Source organism: Apaloderma vittatum, unplaced genomic scaffold, assembly GCF_000703405.1.
Source record: "Apaloderma vittatum isolate BGI_N311 unplaced genomic scaffold, ASM70340v1 scaffold2730, whole genome shotgun sequence".
In the NCBI taxonomy this organism is placed as follows: Eukaryota; Metazoa; Chordata; class Aves; order Trogoniformes; family Trogonidae; genus Apaloderma; species Apaloderma vittatum.
In genome coordinates this window covers 2443-21434 of record NW_009693796.1, presented here as the reverse complement: position 1 = coordinate 21434, position 18992 = coordinate 2443, and the positions used below count along the sequence as shown (strand labels likewise).

The window sequence follows — 18992 nt, the reverse complement described above, 5'->3', positions numbered from 1 at the left end:
TCGATCAGGTTTCTCAGTGGTTCAAAGCCTTGGGAGCATCACTACAACTAGAGAGGCAACCATCATCCAGCCGTGGGCCACACGTCTGAATTTCCCCCAGAAAGTTCTCAAAAGAAGTAAAAAAATAATTAAAAAGCAGCAGTACATCCCATGCACCCAGCTGCAGAAACCCTCATTGTGCAGCACAACTGTAAAACGTGCTTTAAAAAACCCAAACCACAACAAACAGCAAAAAACCAAACCACTGAGCTTCTCTCTAAGCTTCAACTTGTTGCCAACGACAGCAATGTTTCGGGCTCAGGGGTGACCTCACTAATGTTTATAAATACGTCAAGGGGGAGTGTCGGGAGGACAGAGCCAGGCTCTTCTCAGTGATGTCCAATGACAGGACAAGGGGCAGTGGGTTCAAGCTGGAACATAGGAGGTTCCACAAAAATATTAGGAAAAATTCTTTCCCTGTGAGGGTGACAGAGCCCTGGCACAGGCTGCCCAGGGAGGTTGTGGAGTCTCCTTCTCTGGAGACATTCAAAACCCACCTGGACGCGTTCCTGTGCGATCTACTGTAGGGGATCCTGCTCTGGCAGGGGGATTGGATTAGATGATCTCTAGAGGTCCCTTCTAACCCCTGACATTCTGTGATTCTGTGATTCGGGAGGCCGGGTATGGCCCCTGCTCTTCCCAAAGGCTTCCCACGCACCTCCATGGCACAAATCGTAGCACCCAGAGCAGGAGGTGTCTTCCCCACTAAAATACAGCCCATCTACAGGATTTACTAACCACATCAGGACTAAGGACAGCAAAGAACTTTCCATATTTTATTTTTACCTTTTCAGTTACAATAGTACAATAAAATAAGTTAACTAAAAGAAACTCTCCAGCCCCAAGTTCCACGGTGTCAAGTACTCCACTCCAAACCACAAGTGACTGTCAAAAGCCAAAACAGCGTTACTCCAGGTTTACAGAGACATTACCACAGGAGACACCACTACAAGCAGCGAACTTTACGCTGTTCCCAGAGAGCAAGCCGTTCCACGGCCCCAGAGTCTGCGGCTCTCTGAACATCAGGTTTGGTTTGTTTCCCGCCAGCCCACAGGAGCTAGGTCAGAAAACGGGGCAAGGAAGCATGTAATTCGATTTCCATAAAAGACAAACTTTGTGGTGAGACATGTTGCCTGGATGGCACATCCAAGGTGTGTAAACACAGCCAGAGCAACACAGCAGCTGAAGGAAGACGATGGGCTAAGTGCAACTAAGGCAAAAGGGAGTCAATTCCCTTTCGACAGGATCAGGGCAGATGGCTGGAGTGAGGAAATGATTCTGTAGCAAAATAGGTATCACAGTACACCCGGACTACAGAATCAGTGAAAATACAGCTTAAGCTTGATTGGGATCTATGTTTATCTTTACAAATTCTGAAGAGTATTTAAAAAAAATCTTTCTTCCCTTTCCTCCCACAACTGTAGTCTGCTGCACTTTTCAAAAGCACACAAATTTGCTTTTACTGAAATTTAAGGCTATTATGAAAAAATTAAGTGTAGGACTCCTCTTCCAAAACTAAGTATAAAAGCCAATCCATTCTAGAATGTCTTTGATAACTCTAAATACAACCACCCGTTTTCCAAAGCAAATCAATTCATTTTTATATTTGGAAGACAAGAATTTTTATACCGCAAAAGTTTGTCTTTATACACATACTTTTGTCCTGAAAAGCAAACGCTCTGATCCCAGCAATTAAAACTACAGTAACTTCAGCTCAGGACACTCACCCTTTGCTGAATCCACATGTGCTGGTGGGAGAGATTCAGCATCATTCTCTTTGCCTTAAAGCACCAGCTTATCAAAAGACCTGCTATGGAACACACTAAAGTCTGCCCATCTGGCTTTGAGGGGGCTGAGGATGTACTTGCACAACCGCATCTCAAGAAGCGGGAGTTCCTGGGAAGACAAAGTCTGCCCATAGCTGTAGTGTTCTTGCCCAAGACAGAAAAACATGAAGGAGCACCACAGTCCCAGCCATGCCCACAGCTCCCAGCTCTCTTCACAGGCACAAGAGCATAGTTTGCTTATTACACATGCACCTGTGAAAGTTCAATGCATTAGAGGACTTAGCATCTGAGAGGGTGAGGATCCTTTCCATCACAGGAAAGTGGCTAATTCTGCATCCCCTGAATTAGGCAACAGTGTTGCTGGTGGTTTAAGAGTCAGCTAAGCCTGGTCCAGAAGCTGCACTAAGGTAGGTAGGGATTCACAAAAATGGCTACAAACAACTCTTCTTCCTCCTAACCTTAAAGTGCTGAGAAAATGCAGCATGATCGGACTAGCAGCCTAGGAAAAATAACTACAGTTCTACCAAACATACCATTTCCTAACTTATAACAGACAAGCTTCCTAGGAGTTTAGACCTTAAAATCCACCACAGATATCAAGAAGAGAGTTTTACATGTGGGAAAACGACAACCCTGAAGAAACTGGTTAAAAAATATGGCAACTTCAATTTTGGTGAAAAGCCATTTTTGGAATAAAAGCAACCTTTTCTAATACAGGGCTATCACTTCATTTGTTCAATGGCGTTTTTTACTAAAGAACTGCTCCTCCGATTAAAAACATCAAAGATAATACTTTAATAATAATACTTCAGGTATTTAAGTATTTAAGGTTTAGAACTTATGAGAAGTTAACAGCTTTTTACACACACTGCCTATTTTTATCCTGAAATGACAGCTAATCTTAAAACAGTCACATATGGATGAAGGCTCACTGCCTAAGGGCCATTTCTAAACACGCTCAGTGTGACTCATTAAGACAGAAGAGTTTTTTTTTCCCCCTGTAAAACCAGGCTCCTGACTAGCCACCACCGCCCCAGCCACTGCATATATGACTTGCCTACTGACCAGACGCATCAGTGAAAAAGCAACTGTCACTACAGGTACATTAGCTACAGACTGTGACCAACAACTGCAAAGCTGGCTGCACCTGCCAACACTTAATATCTCCTGCAAAAGCTTACTTTTCACCTAACAGAGAAGGCTAAGCATGGCATGTATCTGACTGCAAGAACCAGATGCATGGCATTGCTAAAATGAAGTTATGTCACTTTGTAATGTGTTACAAAAATTCACTGATTACCTTACAGACTTGAAACAATCACTGTAATTTTCCATTAAATATAGCATCATGAATTCAGTGAAATCAGAAAAATGTATTAAAATACCCTTTCAAAATAGCTCCTTAGCTATACCTTCCTTGAACTGAACCCTTGGTATATGAGCAGCATGAGTAATCTCATTTCATCTCCCTCCAAAATTCAAGATGAAACATAAACAATACAAATAAGAATAACCTATAAAAACCACAGTACATCAGAAATCTATGTTAGAAAACTGTCTGTATCAAGGAGCTCAGTAAGAACTTAAAGCACCACTCAAAATTAAGTACCATACATGTTACAGTACATTCCATTTATTATGACAATTTAAGGCTAAAATAGGTATGACTCCCTTATAGTCAAGCTTTCTTATATTTATAAATGCATATAAACATTAAGTAGATACAAACGTGTAGGGGGTTTTTATTGCTCTGAACCATCTACTAGAATGTTTGACTTTCCCAAATGTCGTCTTGGTTTGCTTTTTCAATCAAGCTGAAGACCTACACCTGCAACTTATGGAACTTGTACAATTATAGACCTTCTTTGATGTGAGCTGTAAATAAACTCAAAGATTGACAGAATTGCCCATCGTTGCAAACTTTATAACTTAGTTAATTAAACATTCGTCCATAAGCTACGTAACGATTCACCACAAAGATTATTTCTGCCATTCTTCAGGAAGGATTTTCTTTTCAAAATAATAGGTCTAACCAAGTGTCAAACAAGACAATCACCAAGAAATGATTGACTGGTATCAGTCTAACAGACTGGGCTTTAAAACATAACAAAACAAAAAAGCTGAATACGTGCTCCAAAACAAAGAGCAAACTCTTCTTCTTGCTCACAGAGCAATTACGTTTCCTAGTCACGTAGGGCAATGCCTCATTCTGCCAGTGCCAAATTCTTTGACTGTAGCTTGTCTATTTCTTGACCAATATTTCCTTCAATGGTGTCACACTGGGCAAGAAAAACCTGATAATAAGAAACAAACAGATGTTATTTGGGATGCTACTATAGCAATGATAGGTGCTTCCTAAGAACAGAAACTGCACTTTTCATCATGAATTTGAAGAAGCCAACTCAACAACCACCTTCCAGTTCTGTTTTGATAATAGCTTATTCACAGTTTTGTTTACCCACAATCCAACAGAAACATGATATTTAACAATGATAATAATGTAGTTGCCCGTCCTCACCAGTCCTGCTGCCGAAGTACTTCAAGTTGATCCAAAGTTCATAATCAACAATAAGGATCGCACTCAAAGAGTCGTGGTCAACAGCTCAACATCAACACGTGGAGACCAGTGACAAATGGAGTTCCTCAGAGGTCTCTTCTGGGTCCAGTGCTGTTCAACATCTTTTGTCAGTGACACTGACAATGGCACTGAATGAAACCTCAGCAAGTCTGCTGATGATACCAAGCTGTGTGGTGCAGTGGACTCACTTAAGGGAAGAGATGCCATCCAGAGGGACCTTGACAGGCTTGAGGAATGGGTCAGTGCAAACTGCATGAGCTTCAACAAGTTAAAGGTGCAAGGTCCTGCACCTAGGTCAAGCTAATCTCAGGCACAAATACAAACTGGGCACAGAGAGGGTTAAGAGTATCCCTGAAGAGAAGGATTTGGGGGTGTTGATAGACAAGAAGCTCAACATGAGCCAGCAGTGCGCCCAGAAGGCCAACCATATCCTGGGATGTATCAAGACGAGTGTGGTCAGCCGGTCAAGAGAGGTGATTCTCCCCCTTCACTCTGCTCTTGTGAGACTCCACCTCCAATACGGCATCCAGTTCAGGTGTCCCCATCGTACCAGGGACCTGTTGGAATGAGTTCAGAGGAGGGCCACAAAGATGATCCAGGGGCTGGAGCACCTCTGCTATGAGGACAGGCTGAGGGGACTGGGGTTGTTCAGTCTTGAAAAGAGAAGACTCCAGGGAGACCTTACAGCTGCCTTCCAGTACCTGAAGGGAACCTACAGAGAAGCTGGGGAGGGACATGTTGTTACAAAAGTGTCCACCGACAGGACAAGGGGGTGGCAAGACTCTGGAATAAATTGTCCAGAGAAGCTGTGGATGCCCCCTCCCTGGAGATGTTCAAGGCCAGGTTGGATGAGGCCTTGAGTAACCTGGTCTAGTTGAGGCGTCCCTGCCCCTGACAGGGAGGTTGGTTTAGATGACCTCTAAGGTCCCCTCCAGCCTAGGCCATTCTATGATGCTCTGATTATAAAAGTTCAGACAAGTTAGCGCTTCAGTTCAGAACACGACTTCCAACATTTGGAACATGACTCCTTTCTAAAACACATACTTCTGTCTGTAGCTGGAGGTGGGAGTGACTAAACCCACTCAAGTCAAATCTAACCCAAACTTTTATTAAACCAAGGTCTCCTCTATTTCTTAAGACTATGGGGCAACACAAACCCTCATCTTTATCACTAAGTAGCTGGCCTGCCTCAAAAGACAGAATGGTCCTTTCCAAAAAGGGCAGTCCACAGCACCTCAAGCTTTCTTAGAACCTGCTCATGAGTTCTTACAAGTACAGCAACCCTCACACAGCAATTCAGAGCCAGTAGCCATGAGCCACTTTATGCTGTACACAGCACAACGTGCCAACACTTCACACCAATCAATCCTTTTAGGCCAGTTCCAATATGTAAATACACCGTAGCTTCTAAGCAGACTCTCCCACTCATGTCTGGCACTCAGTTTTGCTGTGTAGGCACTAGACTTGAACAGTCAAACTAGATATTTAATGTTATTCACATTAAAATGACATTAAGAAACTTCCTTCCCTCTAGAAGAGCAAACTGTTGGGCCAGGTGAATGTTTCTCAACCATCACATTGTTTTGAATCATCTATCTTTAATCAATCCCTCGAGCCAGCATCAACTCACTTCATTAAGGACTTGAGGGATGAAGAAGTCAGAGTGGCAACAACTGCAGTTACTGGCTGCAAGTGTTTCTATCTGCCTCCCTGTTCCAGAAGATATGTGATTGTCAGCAACAGAAGGCAGTTAATAGCTTCCCCTCGCTTTCATGAATACTTAAGAGTAATAAGCACAACTTGCCATCACCTTCCTGCTCTGGAAGATCAAATTATTGTTGGCTGCTCTGGTCTGAAACCCCTTAGATACTTCTGCAGTCCTCTAAGGGCTCATAACCTACAGCTGCAGAACACTGTGCCTATAAAAGCACATCAATAACTCTGATCGCTGGTCAACAGAGCCTGCTTTATGTTTTAACAGCAGTTCTTATAAAAGTTCCAGTTATTTCTGCAGTAACTTCACACAGGAACAGAGCTTTAGTAGCTTGCCGTGAGGTTTACAGCCATACTTCTACTACAAAGTTTTACTGTTTTGGTTAGGCACATGGAAACAAGAGCATGCTCAGAGTCCCATATAACACAGCTACGCCATGGCAACCATCTCCATATCTATTTGCATTTTCCAAACTTACGTCTGTACCCAAGCACACAGTGCTTTCTCCCTAAAGCTCTAATAAACCTCATTTCTACTACAAAGTACTTCTTGGTAAGGCTTCCTCTAAAACAGATGGCTATTTTTAAAAAAATTGGGAAACACTAATTAACAAAAAGTATTTAATGAGGTTACAGTAAAAGACAAAACTTTTCAATGACATATACAAATACAAGGTACTCTCACAAACAATTTTTAGGAGTCTAACCTGTGACTGAAGCTATCATAATACAAATAAAACCAGTAATAGGAGTAGCACTACCATTAATTTTTGAAAGTCTGACTTTGGGGCAGGGTGTAAGGGGGGACGAATTCCAATATTTATTAACAAATCTGCAGTTCAAGGTCTCAGTTCATGGAAACAATGCCTAAGAATTTATAAGCATCATAAAAAGGCAAAGCAATTAGAATTCCCTACCACCCAGCACAGCTGTTCTTCTGTATAGATTTTACCTTAGAGACCTAGTCTTCATAGAAAGCTGGTACATTTCAATTGAAGCTAAATTTTCCTAAGAACACCTCTAGCTCAAAGAACAGGATTTACAGTTGTCTGCATTCTTGTGCCCAGACCTTATTCATTACTTGGGCCCACCAAGGAAGAGGAATGATCCTGTTTTCATTACAAGTTATCAGAACCACTTCTCATCATCACACAGCCATAAGACCAACCACAAATGTAAATTACAAACATTATCTGAAAACAGCATGAACTACAAAAAAATCTATGTTTCTGTATGCTGTTTTCTAAAGCTATTAAATACCTCTCTTATAGGGAAGTCATAAGAAACAACAATGTAAGAACAAAAACACTGAAAAAAATCTAAGCAAATTCTTGGTATACAAGTCCCAGGCATTAACAGAAAACAAAAAACTCCCAAAAAACTCACCTGAACCCTTTTCACCAACCCCTTCTTTTTAAGTTTGCAATCACTGAAATTCTCTGGCAGATTCTGCAGTAAAATAAACAAACAAGTTGATGTGGCTTAATGTTGAAACTAACCTATTAAAAATATTAACATATTAAAGAACACTCTGCACAGGCATCCTGAAAACGCCATGCCTGCTCAGTAAGGATGATTACACAAGAAAATTTAAAAGTAAAAGTCATACATACAAAAAGTCAGGGATGTGGCATGCTGACTGCAAAAAAAACGAGATCACAAATTTACCATATCTTTAGTTAACATACAGCAATAGATTACAAACACTGCTTTTGTCTACTGTGGTGTAAGTAACTGCTCTGCTGAGCTTCAACTTGAGTTTTTTTCAGAGACTACAAGATGAATTAATTTCTTACAAACGCATTAATTCAATCACCAGAATGTATCATCGGTAACGCAGACATCGCCAGTCTGTACATCTCATCTTCTTTGCATTCCACCCATGGAAGGCAACAGCTGTGAAGTTGTTACATGGTGACAGGTTTTAATTTAATTTAAACTACATCATTTTCTGTACTCCTAGCACCCATATATTCATGTATGTCATCTTAGCAAATGTTATATGGTTTGTCCTTCTGGAGCTATGTGAAACTGGAGTGTTGGTGGCGGCGAACGGTACTCATGTTTATGGGGTTTTTTTTTTGAAACAGTTAAAACACCTGTACAGATGATTAGCATTATGTAAAGATTATATGAACACCCTTAGAAACATTGTGCTCCTAAGTGTTGAAGATGCATAAAAATCTTGAAGTCTCTCTCTGATATATGTCTTATTTTCCATCCTAACTCCATATCAAAAATACTACTGTTTTGTTTCAGCTAAAACGTAAGCCCCACTGGGAAGTTTAGATACATAATCTTTTATAACAATCACAGAAAAAAACCCAAAAGGTGCTCTTTAGTGTGCAGCAAATCATACATGCTCTTAAATATAGGAGTCTTGCACATAACCTAGTAGAGTAGTTAAAAACACGTAAGACTCCACATCAAAAAAACCAGCCCGTCACGGGAAGTGAAACTCATAAGCATCACCAAGATCCCAGAACGTTCAGGGATCAAACTGCTCCAGCATTTGTGAGGTAATTAGCACACTGTAACTTATATAACACAAAGAAAGAATAATCATCAGGCTTAGCATGTTTTCCCAGAACCGTGGGTGAGGAGAAAATGGGCATGCAACAGCATGAGCTGGGACAAATTCTTGCACTTCCAAGGGCAATCAAAAGAGACTTCAGGGCCTTGGGAAGGTTAAGTGAGGGACTCTGGAGCACAGGTAATTTTTTCCTCTATCCTTCCAGTTGCAGGCAGTGACACTGGATGCAACAGATGCAGTCAGTCAGTTAATACATGGCTCTGTGACTGGTGTCACTACCACAATTTGGGGATTTTTCGATAATGGGACAGCCTACACAGTGCCAGGCTTGCCGAAGTCTGACGGATCCAACTTTCCCAAAGGCAGAAGAGGGTCTTTGCTCAGGAGCTTGCGGGGACCACTGACAGAGCTTTAAACTAGACTTGAAAGAGGAGGGTGATAATATCAGGCTTGCCCGTGACAAGCTGTGGGACAACACACCAAGGTTAGAAGGACTGGGTGCTAGTTGCTCTGAGCTGTGCTGGGTGTACTGGAGCACACCTGAAGTCTTGTATTGATGAGTAAGGGGCTCCCGAGGTAACAGAAGCCAGGAGGGAAACAGCAGGGGCATGCTGTTCCTCTGAGAAGGTGACATGGCAACAGCCCAGCTGAAGTGCCTCTACACGAAGGCACGCAGCACGGGCAACAAACAGGGGGAGCCAGAAGTCACTGGCCACTACTGAAACTTGGTGGGACAAACCCTATGACTGAAGTGCAGCTATTGATGGCTACAGGCTGTTCAGAAGGGACAGGTGAGGAAGGAGGGGTTGCCCACCCATATAAGGAAGACATTTTTTACAGTAAGGGTGGTGAAACGGGTTGCCCAGAGAGGTGGTGGATGCCTCATACCTGGAAACATTCAAGGTCAGGTAGGACAGACCTCTTAGCAACCTGATCTAGCTGAAGATGTCCCTGGTCATTGCAGGAGGGCTGGATTAGATGACCGTTAAAGATCCCTTCCAACCCAAACTATTCTGTGATTCAATGATTTTACTTCTACACAAACCTCAGATTTAAAATTCCTTTCACTCCTACACTCAGTTGGAAGCAGGAATTCACAGTGCTGCTTCTTGTCTCGTAGAGAAGTATGGAAGCTGGAAGTGGGAGTACTACTACACTAAGCTTGTCCTCAGGTCAGTTTTTTTGGCTTGTTTTGTTAGTCTGCTTTTAGAAGACGAGTAAGAGAAGGAATCTTCTGTTACTGCAGTTTCAGCTTCCGTCTCTGTTGCTCCAATACAAGTTCTCCAGAACAGCAGCATTGTTAAGCCAGATAAAACTTGCATCAATTTTTAACACTTGATCCCTTCAAGATAGAGTAAAGTATTTCCCCTGCAGAGAGCTTTTATGTCAGACCGCACCTCCAGAAACTGCACAAATTTATTTCAGGTGGAAAAATTGTTATCAGCATCAGAGACACAAGTGAGGTCAACATGTGGATTATGGGAGATGCTCTTCCAAATGCAAACTGGGGCAGTATTAACTTACCAACAGGGACAGAAATGTCTAAAAACCTAAAAGTTATGGGGTTTGTGTTATTTCTAATTTATGCTAATTCTGTTATTACCAAAACCACTCTTCAGTTTGTCCCAAGATGCATTTCATCACCTATCTATATCCTCTCCAAATTCACTTATTTTGTGAGAAACAGGAGAAGTAGCTTTGAAAACAAGTTGCTAGGTTAACACCAGCAGTCTGTCATGCTCAATGTAATCAATTCTCTTACAGGAGCCTGTTCCATGCTAATCACCTTGTTTATTTATTTAATGTCACCTTACTTCTCTGGATTTTTAGCAAAGGATCGGTTCAAAAGCTGTTACTACTTTTTCAACAACTGTCTGCCTAAAATGAAAACTCCTTTTTACTAGGTGGTACACATCCATTTTCTAAGCAGAGTTTCTTTAAATTGTTCATTCTGGAAGCTACTTTGTTCTTTACAAAGTGTATTTTCTAGACCCTGTAATATGGTAAACCTGCATGTCTCCTCTCAATAAGCAGGATACCGAAAGTCTGCGTTACATATTTTTCTTCCAGAAACCAAATGCTCCAAAGCCATTACAAAAAGTTTAAAGCTGTGAGTGAATTGTCTTCAAAGACCAGTTCTAGTTCAGAAATAAAAAAGGCAGCCTCCAGAGTATTTACAGTTGTCATGGGGGGAGGAAATAAAAAGGTTTTTTTAAAAAATACTATGAAGTGATAAAAACTACTGCAAGAGATCTTAGGCAGAGGACCCTGCAACCACATATTTTTCCCTTAGTTTTCAACAGCACAATTCACTTTTTAAAATTAACAAAATAGAACAAGAAACATTTAACATAAAGAGAGTATTTTTTGGATACGCTTTTGACTCCATATATCTAACACCTTGAAAAAACAAAGATCAGTTAGGCTTAATTATTAACGGCTGATTCTCACCTGAAAATGAAGAACTTATCTCACTGTCACAGAAATTTCTCTATGCCTTGATATTTTCCATGGTGTGGAATTTCTTAATAATCAAATTAAAAATTAAATTATGCACTAGCTCCATTACACTGCCCATCTCGCTTTGTTGAGTACTTATTACAGGCTGTATTTTATGAAAGAGATTCTGGCCTAGGCAAGTATTCTTAACAATCTGAAGTAGCAAATTAAAATCTATTTTCGATCATCGGAACAGGCCTAAGGTAACTTTCAGCTGCAGACAGGGAACTCCAGCTGGACTTAGCACACAAGGTCTGTTTCCAAAAGATATACGGGTAACTGGTGGAATCTTTGAAATCTGAGTGAAGACATTCAGACTGCTTCTATTTTCGACAACATTTTTCAAAACTTCTTAATTACATCTGTGCATGTAAACTCTTCTATTTCCCTGCACACCTTCACTGCAGGTCTGTGTTTTTTTAAACTCACACCCTGCAATCCTCTTGGCAGAGACATAGAATTGTAAGGCTCAAATGTACTAACTTATCAAGCTGCTTAAAAGGTGTTTTGCAATCAAATTAGTAAAGTTTACAAATCTTAACATAAAATTAAATCTCACAGTGTCTCTGTTTCACCTTAGTCAGCTTACGTCTCCTCTCCAGGAATACGTTGTCCAACTATTCAGGGTTTAACAGGTGAAGCTGGCAACAAACCTTAAGTCACAATAACATTTCCATATTTAATTAACGTCAAATGTAATTAAAGAAGGAGTAGCTTAAGCCTAGGCAGTGCTTATGCAAAACTCTTGCCAAATCTACGTTTTGCTGCTAGCATTGCTTGCGAAGCAGTAGTTTGGATCAGTACACGGCTTTCTACGTATATATGTTCTTCTTCTGTGCAGCATATTACTTTTACAGCAAGTCCCCTCGTCGCATTGCACTTTCTTTGTGACAAAACTCTGCTCGAGTCTCAGTCTGTACGATCTTAAACTTTCCAAAGTGATGGCAGTGCTGTCCTCGTCCCAGCAACTTCTGTACAACTCCCGAGCATCAGTTTTTTATCCTCCCCTCGTGCACCCAGAAACACAGCCCAAGTCCCCGTTACCAGTGACTATCTCCCAGCCCACACCCAAATTCAGAGATGCCCAACCACATCTCTTGGAGAGTTCTCACCCTGCAGATACACTGACAAGCAGCAGATATAAGTACCTTACATTCTCACTCACCTTTCATATGCACAGCACGCAGGCTTTGTACAATAAATCCTCCAAACCAATCACAGTTTACACTGTAATAAATTCATGTATGCATGCATTTTTCTGCCTGTAGACCCTCTCTATTCTTGAGTGTTCTTTTTAGTACGGACCCAGCATCAATCTCTCCCGAGCAGTGCTCCTTATGAAACACAGGCTCTCTCTCGTCATTTCTTTCCTCTCTCGCAGCAGATGACCCAATAGAACCACCTCCCTGTGTCACAGAACATCACCTTCAGCTCTGCTCAAGTGCCATTTGTTTTGGAAATGCTTCCAATAACAATTTATTAACTCAGTGTTAACATGACATCTCCGTTCTCCTCTTTGGTTATTTCTTACTTCCCAAACCACAGAGCCCAGTAGGTGCTATCTGATGCCCAAACCTACTTTATAGCAGTGTAGTCAGTTAACAAACAAAACAAATGCTAGTCCAATTTATTATTTATTACTATCTTATCAGAACCAAAGTGACACAATTCTTAAGACAGGCAATCTCTGACACAGCAGTCATTAGCAATAATAGCTAGAAACATTTCTGGTTTGTTATCAAATTGCTTAAAAAAATAAAAATCACCATGCTACACATGGTAACAATGCTCATCAGGTGCAAAAAAAGGTTTTTTTTCTGAAACTCCATAAATCTAACAAGAAGCTTTTTCATTCATTTCTTTTAAAAATCCAAACCAATATACAGTATTTTAGTGTGTAGTACCAGTCTTCCAGGTTTTTTTAAGTTGTTGTTAAATAATTTGGTAAATTGGGTAAGCATATTATGTTGACCCTAAATCTTTTTATCTAAGTAGACATCTGAGCAGCTTCTTTAAAGGCAGTTATTAAATGGCAGCATTTGTCCATGTGTTTTCTGAATGCAGAAGTGGGAACTATTCTACCCTCACTGAGGGATGACAGTGTTTTCAGACTCCTTGTGCTTCAGAAAAAAATTACCCCAAAGCTTTGATTTTATGTTTATGATTCACACTAACAGATTTAAGAATTATAATACGAAATGCTTAACAAATGTTTATTTATTCAGATAAATTCAAAAGTTCAGTAACAAATCCTCATAAGTGGCCCAGAAGCCTACGAAACATTTGTTATAGGCACAAAGATTTTTTTAGAATACATTTTCATTTTATCTTTGAAATTTTAATTTAATATTGATTGATCAGATGACAAGCATAGCAGAAACAAGGAGACAGTGAAAAAAGCTTCATCAGAACAGTGTAGTAATTTAAATAAGTTTTACAGAGGAATTACAACAACAACAGAAAACATCCTCAGGAAAGAAGGATAGGCCACTAGGACTAACTGTGAGTCAGTAATGTTATCCATGTCCTCAACACTCATACATGTTAACGTGACACACGGTTTTGTTGTGAATTTATGTAAAAACAACAGTGTCTGGTATTTCATAAGACAAAAGCTGTATTTGGGTTTTTTTCAGTTGTTAGAACAATCTGTTCTCTGCAATATTGTCTTTCTAGATAACAAAACTGCCATTTAATAAGCAATCATCATGAGAACAAAGTAACCTCTCAGACTGCAATACTGGTGATAGACTTCATGTAAACTGGAGCAGGCTTACAAGAAGTACAATGTTGTGACCGTGGATTTAAATTTCCCTACTGGTGTCAGGAAAGCTTTCCTTTTTTTTTTTTCTTGAAAAAACCTTTCAGTTATTTTAAAAACTGTGTCAGCTGATCAAGTCAAAGATATCCTGTGTTCTACTCTGTGAGACTTGTAGTAAGTAGTGTAACTTGACTTCTACTTTTTTTCTAAATCACTTCTTTTAAATTCACAGTTGTTAAACAGGGAGTTCTAGTAAAAAGGAATATTAGTTCCAAATTCAGCTCCTCTAATTAACGAGCTTGTCTGCCAATAGTAGGAGGGTCACATCCCTAGAATAAATAGAAAACAACACGCAGGCTTCCTCACACTTAGCTCTCTATAACCACGCAAACCTCCTTTTGTATCAAGCTAGATGGGTTTCATCAATTCTAACGATGGATGCCAGCCAAGACACTTTAAAGAGCTTTCACAACATTTCTGCCAAAGAAACAAACCAGAACATTTATAGTGTGAGCTTGCTGGCATGCTTCACTTCTACAATGCACCCTTTCCTCTGTCTTAGCAGAAGACAAGCTCAGTCACTTTTTTTACCCCCTTATCTCTTTTTAATACGCTGTCAACTGAATCAACAGCAAATCTATGGTCAATAGCTTTTAAGAGATTTGTCAGAACGTGCTTTTTTACGTGGCTAACAAAAGAAATACTAAATACTGTATAAAACAATTATGAGACACAGATAAAATACTTCCTTCCAAGCTTTATGTTTTTCTGCTTTGCATTTCTATTTACCATTTTTTACTTCAGTGAAACTGATTTATTGTCCATGCTCACCACCATTCTGTGTTGCTACCTCTGTGTACTGCGCAACTACAGTACAGCTAAGTAGTACCTCAGGAACCTGGTGGCCTGTTCATCTGATCTGGTGTAATATCAGTACAGCCAACAGCTGCATTTTACATAAAAATTCCACCAACTACCCATACCTCATCTGTAAGATTTCACAGAAGTTTCACAGTTTTCATGACAAAACCCACAACTGTCTTCATATATTAAAGCAAATAAATACAGACGTTAGTATGTGTAACATAACTGCAATCACTGGCAATAAAAACCCTCACTTATTTCTTGCTTTCAAAAAAAATGAGGCTTGTCAGTGTCATAGGCTCTTATACAATAAAGTAAAACCAATTGTTACAAATATTAAAAGATACTAATTACACTTAGTTTTAGCTCTGGCTGCTCCACTTCCACAACAGACAAAAATGAGGCACAGGGGCTCCATTATTTCCTAAATCTAAACACTAAATTCTCGGTCCCCATGTGTTGCCTGATCTAGTTGAGAGGCGTCCCTGCTCATGACAGGGAGGTTGGATTAAATGATCTCTAAGGTCCCTTCCAGCCAAGGCCATTCTATGATCCTATGATTCTATGTAATTACAAGTCTTCTAAAATCTCATACCAAACCTGAAAGCCCCTTGTCTAGTACTGTTGTGTAGTCTGGATAAGGAAATAGGTAACAGCATGCTTTCTGTTTAAGCTATGCAAAAAGTACCAAAATCAAAAGTAAACTTGGGAAATTCAGTTTGGATTAACAAGAAAGCAGCGAAAGGGTTTTTCAAGGCTGCTTGCTGGATTCCAGAACAGGATACCAGCATACAAGTGCTCACTTTTTTCTAAATAAGACTTAGTATCAGAAACTGAAGGGATCAGAAATAAGCTTTAATCCCATCCAACTGCAACAGTTGTCGCCGTATTGCTGTTTTCATGATAACATGTAGTAAATCTGTCACTTCAAACAGGGAATCAGCTACAGGAAGTCTGTATGTCTAACAGAATGCAAGAATCGTCAGCAAAATATCTTCCTCTGTATGAGGCAGAAAAGGAGAGATATTTCAAGACTTTAAAATACTTAGCACACTACAATATTTAAAAGTCCTTAAGAACTGCTGTTACAAACAGCTAAGGCTAGTTCACTATTACAGGTGCACAACATGAAAGGAGGAAATAAGTTTATGAGCTCCTAGGAACACATCCATTTGATGCATAGCATTTGATGATGGTCAACTCAAATTATTACACTTCGATTTAGTCTGCCACTGAACTTTTTAAAGTGTCCATCAATTAAACTACATTTGGTTCATTATTTAAGAGGCATTTGCCTGGAATATTTCTGAAAAAGTCCCATAACAGATCACTGTACAAACGAGTAGACCCAAAGACATCACAGAAGAGCAAGATATGATGATTGTGATACCCAACATAATTACATAATGAAGTTCACAGAGAATGACCAGCAGAGAAACAGAATATGGAAGCACCCTGGTTGCCACAATCTTCTATTTCTCTCTGCATAAGTCCCTTATTCTCATCTAGCTCTCAGCTACCACATGATATAGGAAGATATACATGACATTCTGGTAATATACTGTAAGATTATGATCCATTAATGACTGTGAAGCACTTGGATATACCCCAGTACATTCCAAAGAAAGAATCCAGTCCTCAGTACGCAGACAAAAGTACTGTCAGTTCACAAATGACTGACCAGAAAATTCTTCAGATTTCAGGACCTCCTTGTCCCTATGTGATAAAGAATATTGCGTCCCCGTCTTTTGGGTTTTTTCCCAGACCTTTCCTGTTACAATCAAGTTTAACACGATATTTTGCCAAGATAAACTACAAGGGTAAAACTTGAGTAAATGATACCCATTTCATGCAGTCTTAACAGGCTGCTGCCCCAAATGAAGCTCTTCTGTAGAATGGGGATGCATACACAGGCATTAATGTCACCATTTAGAAATAGGTGCTGCCAAGTAGTCTTTTGGAGACATACAGGGGCAAGAGCTGGATATTAAAGAAAAAAATGAGCAAACCGATTAACTAACTTCCAAAGCCAAAATTAATTGTTTAGTATTTTAAAACATCAAAGAAATGACATGAAACATATATTCTTAACAGTAAGTTTCTGTCAGGATTTGACCCTCTTCTGTGGTTATTTACTTACAATGGCATCAATCTGTTCCAGGATTTTCATGAACTGCTCTGCAGTTCCTTTTATCCTCTTGTCCAGCTGTTTCAGTGCTTCTGCTTGGAGTTCCTTTGCTAAAAATCCCTAAGGAGGAAAAAGAGGGAAGGAAAGACAAAATTATTCCATATCCTCCAAGAATACTCAACTTAGAAAAACTGTGAATTCACCGGAACAGAAAACATCTTTTACTATTTCTCTAACTTCAAGTATGATAGTGACTCCAATCTCAATCTGTATTCCCTTGAAACACTAAAAGTAAGATCTGCTAGGTTTATTTAAACGATTAAACAAGTAACAGACAATTCTCCATTGTGCTTTGAGACAACTCTATATTTTTCTAAATCTGAAGACTATAATTCATCCAATATGCAAAAATATCTTCTTCTAAACAGTGCCAAGTCTATGCTTTGCAAACTCATAAATAATATTTGAAATTCACTAAAAATTTTGCAGGACCCTTGGATAGTGAGGAGAGGCAACCTGTTACTGACTACTCAAAACCTTTAAACAGTACTTTTTAAAAAACACATATACCTACAAAACTGTTTTGCAAAGATACAAAATTATACAAAACTGGCATACCTTCTGGATACTTGTGAACTCTTTATTAACTTCCTCTAACTTATTAGCTATTTGTTCCACTGACTTCTCCAAATCTTTTAACTTCTTTAATTCAGCTTCTTCTTCTGGACTATTCTGTGTATTCAAAAGTACAACATTCACAACTACGGAACAAATAGAACTATGCAGCTAAGAAGCAGGAAAAGTGGTGATACAGACATAATGGTTTCTGTTGATTTAAAATACACACTACACCATGGTTATTCATTCCATATTTGAAGACCTACCAAATAACCTTCTTCCAAAGCTTAATTCCAAACAGTCAATGCAAAAAATGTATACAAACACATTAAATGAAATTAATTTGAAGGGGAAAAGGAAAAGTGCAACCTTTTTTTCTGGTTAGCTTAGCATCTTTAAAGTAGTAGTAACTTTTCTATCACAAGGAATTACCTTATCCTCTACTTGGCAAATCCAGGCACAAGTCATTTCATAACAAATAACCCAAGAGACTCGGTAGTTATGGCTTTTTTTCTTCTTTTTTTGAAACCAGAAAAATTAAATGAGCGGATAAGGTCATCAGTGCACAGAAGGTTCATAAGCACTGACAAGGAACAGATTATGTAAGGCAGAAGTCAGTCAGTAATGTCATTTCAGAAATGTACAAACCACAAAGTTATTTGCAGTTATTTGAGATCAAACTCAACTTTGTAGGTAGGTACAAAAGGTTAGGTTTATGCTATAACTTGGTTCTGTGTTCAGCAATTGAATCATTGACAGAAATTATATTAATTCAAGGGGAAAAAACCAAAAAAGTCCAAAGGCAACACTTACCCTTTTCCCAATCAACATGACTTTGCAACCATTTTTAACACCAAGTGCTGACAATGGTTGTTCCAATTCTTTCAAAGACTTCCCTAAATGGAAAATGAGAAAGGAAAAAATAGTTGAGGTATAATTAGTGGCATAAGAACGTCTTTGTGAAGATGTTCAACACATGGACACCTGAAAGTGACTAAGATGAAAGGTATAATCTATAAGAAACACTGACAGATTTTTAAGTTACCTTTGTATATCAGTTTCTGAAAAGGAACTGGAACTCCAGTGACTTGTTCAATAAGTACAGCCATGTCTTGTAGTGTAGGTTCACCATCTTCTTGTTGAGAAGCAACCTGAATACTATGTTTTTCATTACCTAAAAAAACCACAGAGTAATAGTAATACTTATTGCTACCTAGAAAATATTACAGGAAATCCATTTCTAACATTTATTTCCATTAATGCAGAAAGCTCTCAAATCACTGGTTCTCATGTACAATCACAGCTTTCAATCAAAAGATTCTATTGCATTTTCTTCCTCCAACTTAAATCAGCTGAAAATATTGTTTTACATTCTAATAACCTGAATAGTTCCATCATGAACTATTGGCATAGTGCTCCTGCTAAATTTTATTCTCCACCTCTCAGATGGTGTCCAGACACCCCACAAACTA

The 18992-nt window shown here is 39.3% G+C and overlaps 1 protein-coding gene across 1 annotated transcript; it reads right to left on the bottom strand.

Moving 5' to 3' along the window:
- Positions 1 to 3371: 3371 nt before the first annotated feature.
- Positions 3372 to 18694, bottom strand: BAG1 (BCL2-associated athanogene; the record flags this gene model as incomplete). The annotated part of the gene is made up of 6 exons (XM_009864831.1): positions 3372 to 4120; positions 7504 to 7566; positions 16915 to 17022; positions 17521 to 17634; positions 18334 to 18416; positions 18566 to 18694. Coding segments are annotated over 6 exons (587 nt in total), but the record flags the coding sequence as incomplete, so codon positions are not given.
- Between the last annotated feature and the right edge of the window lie 298 nt (positions 18695 to 18992).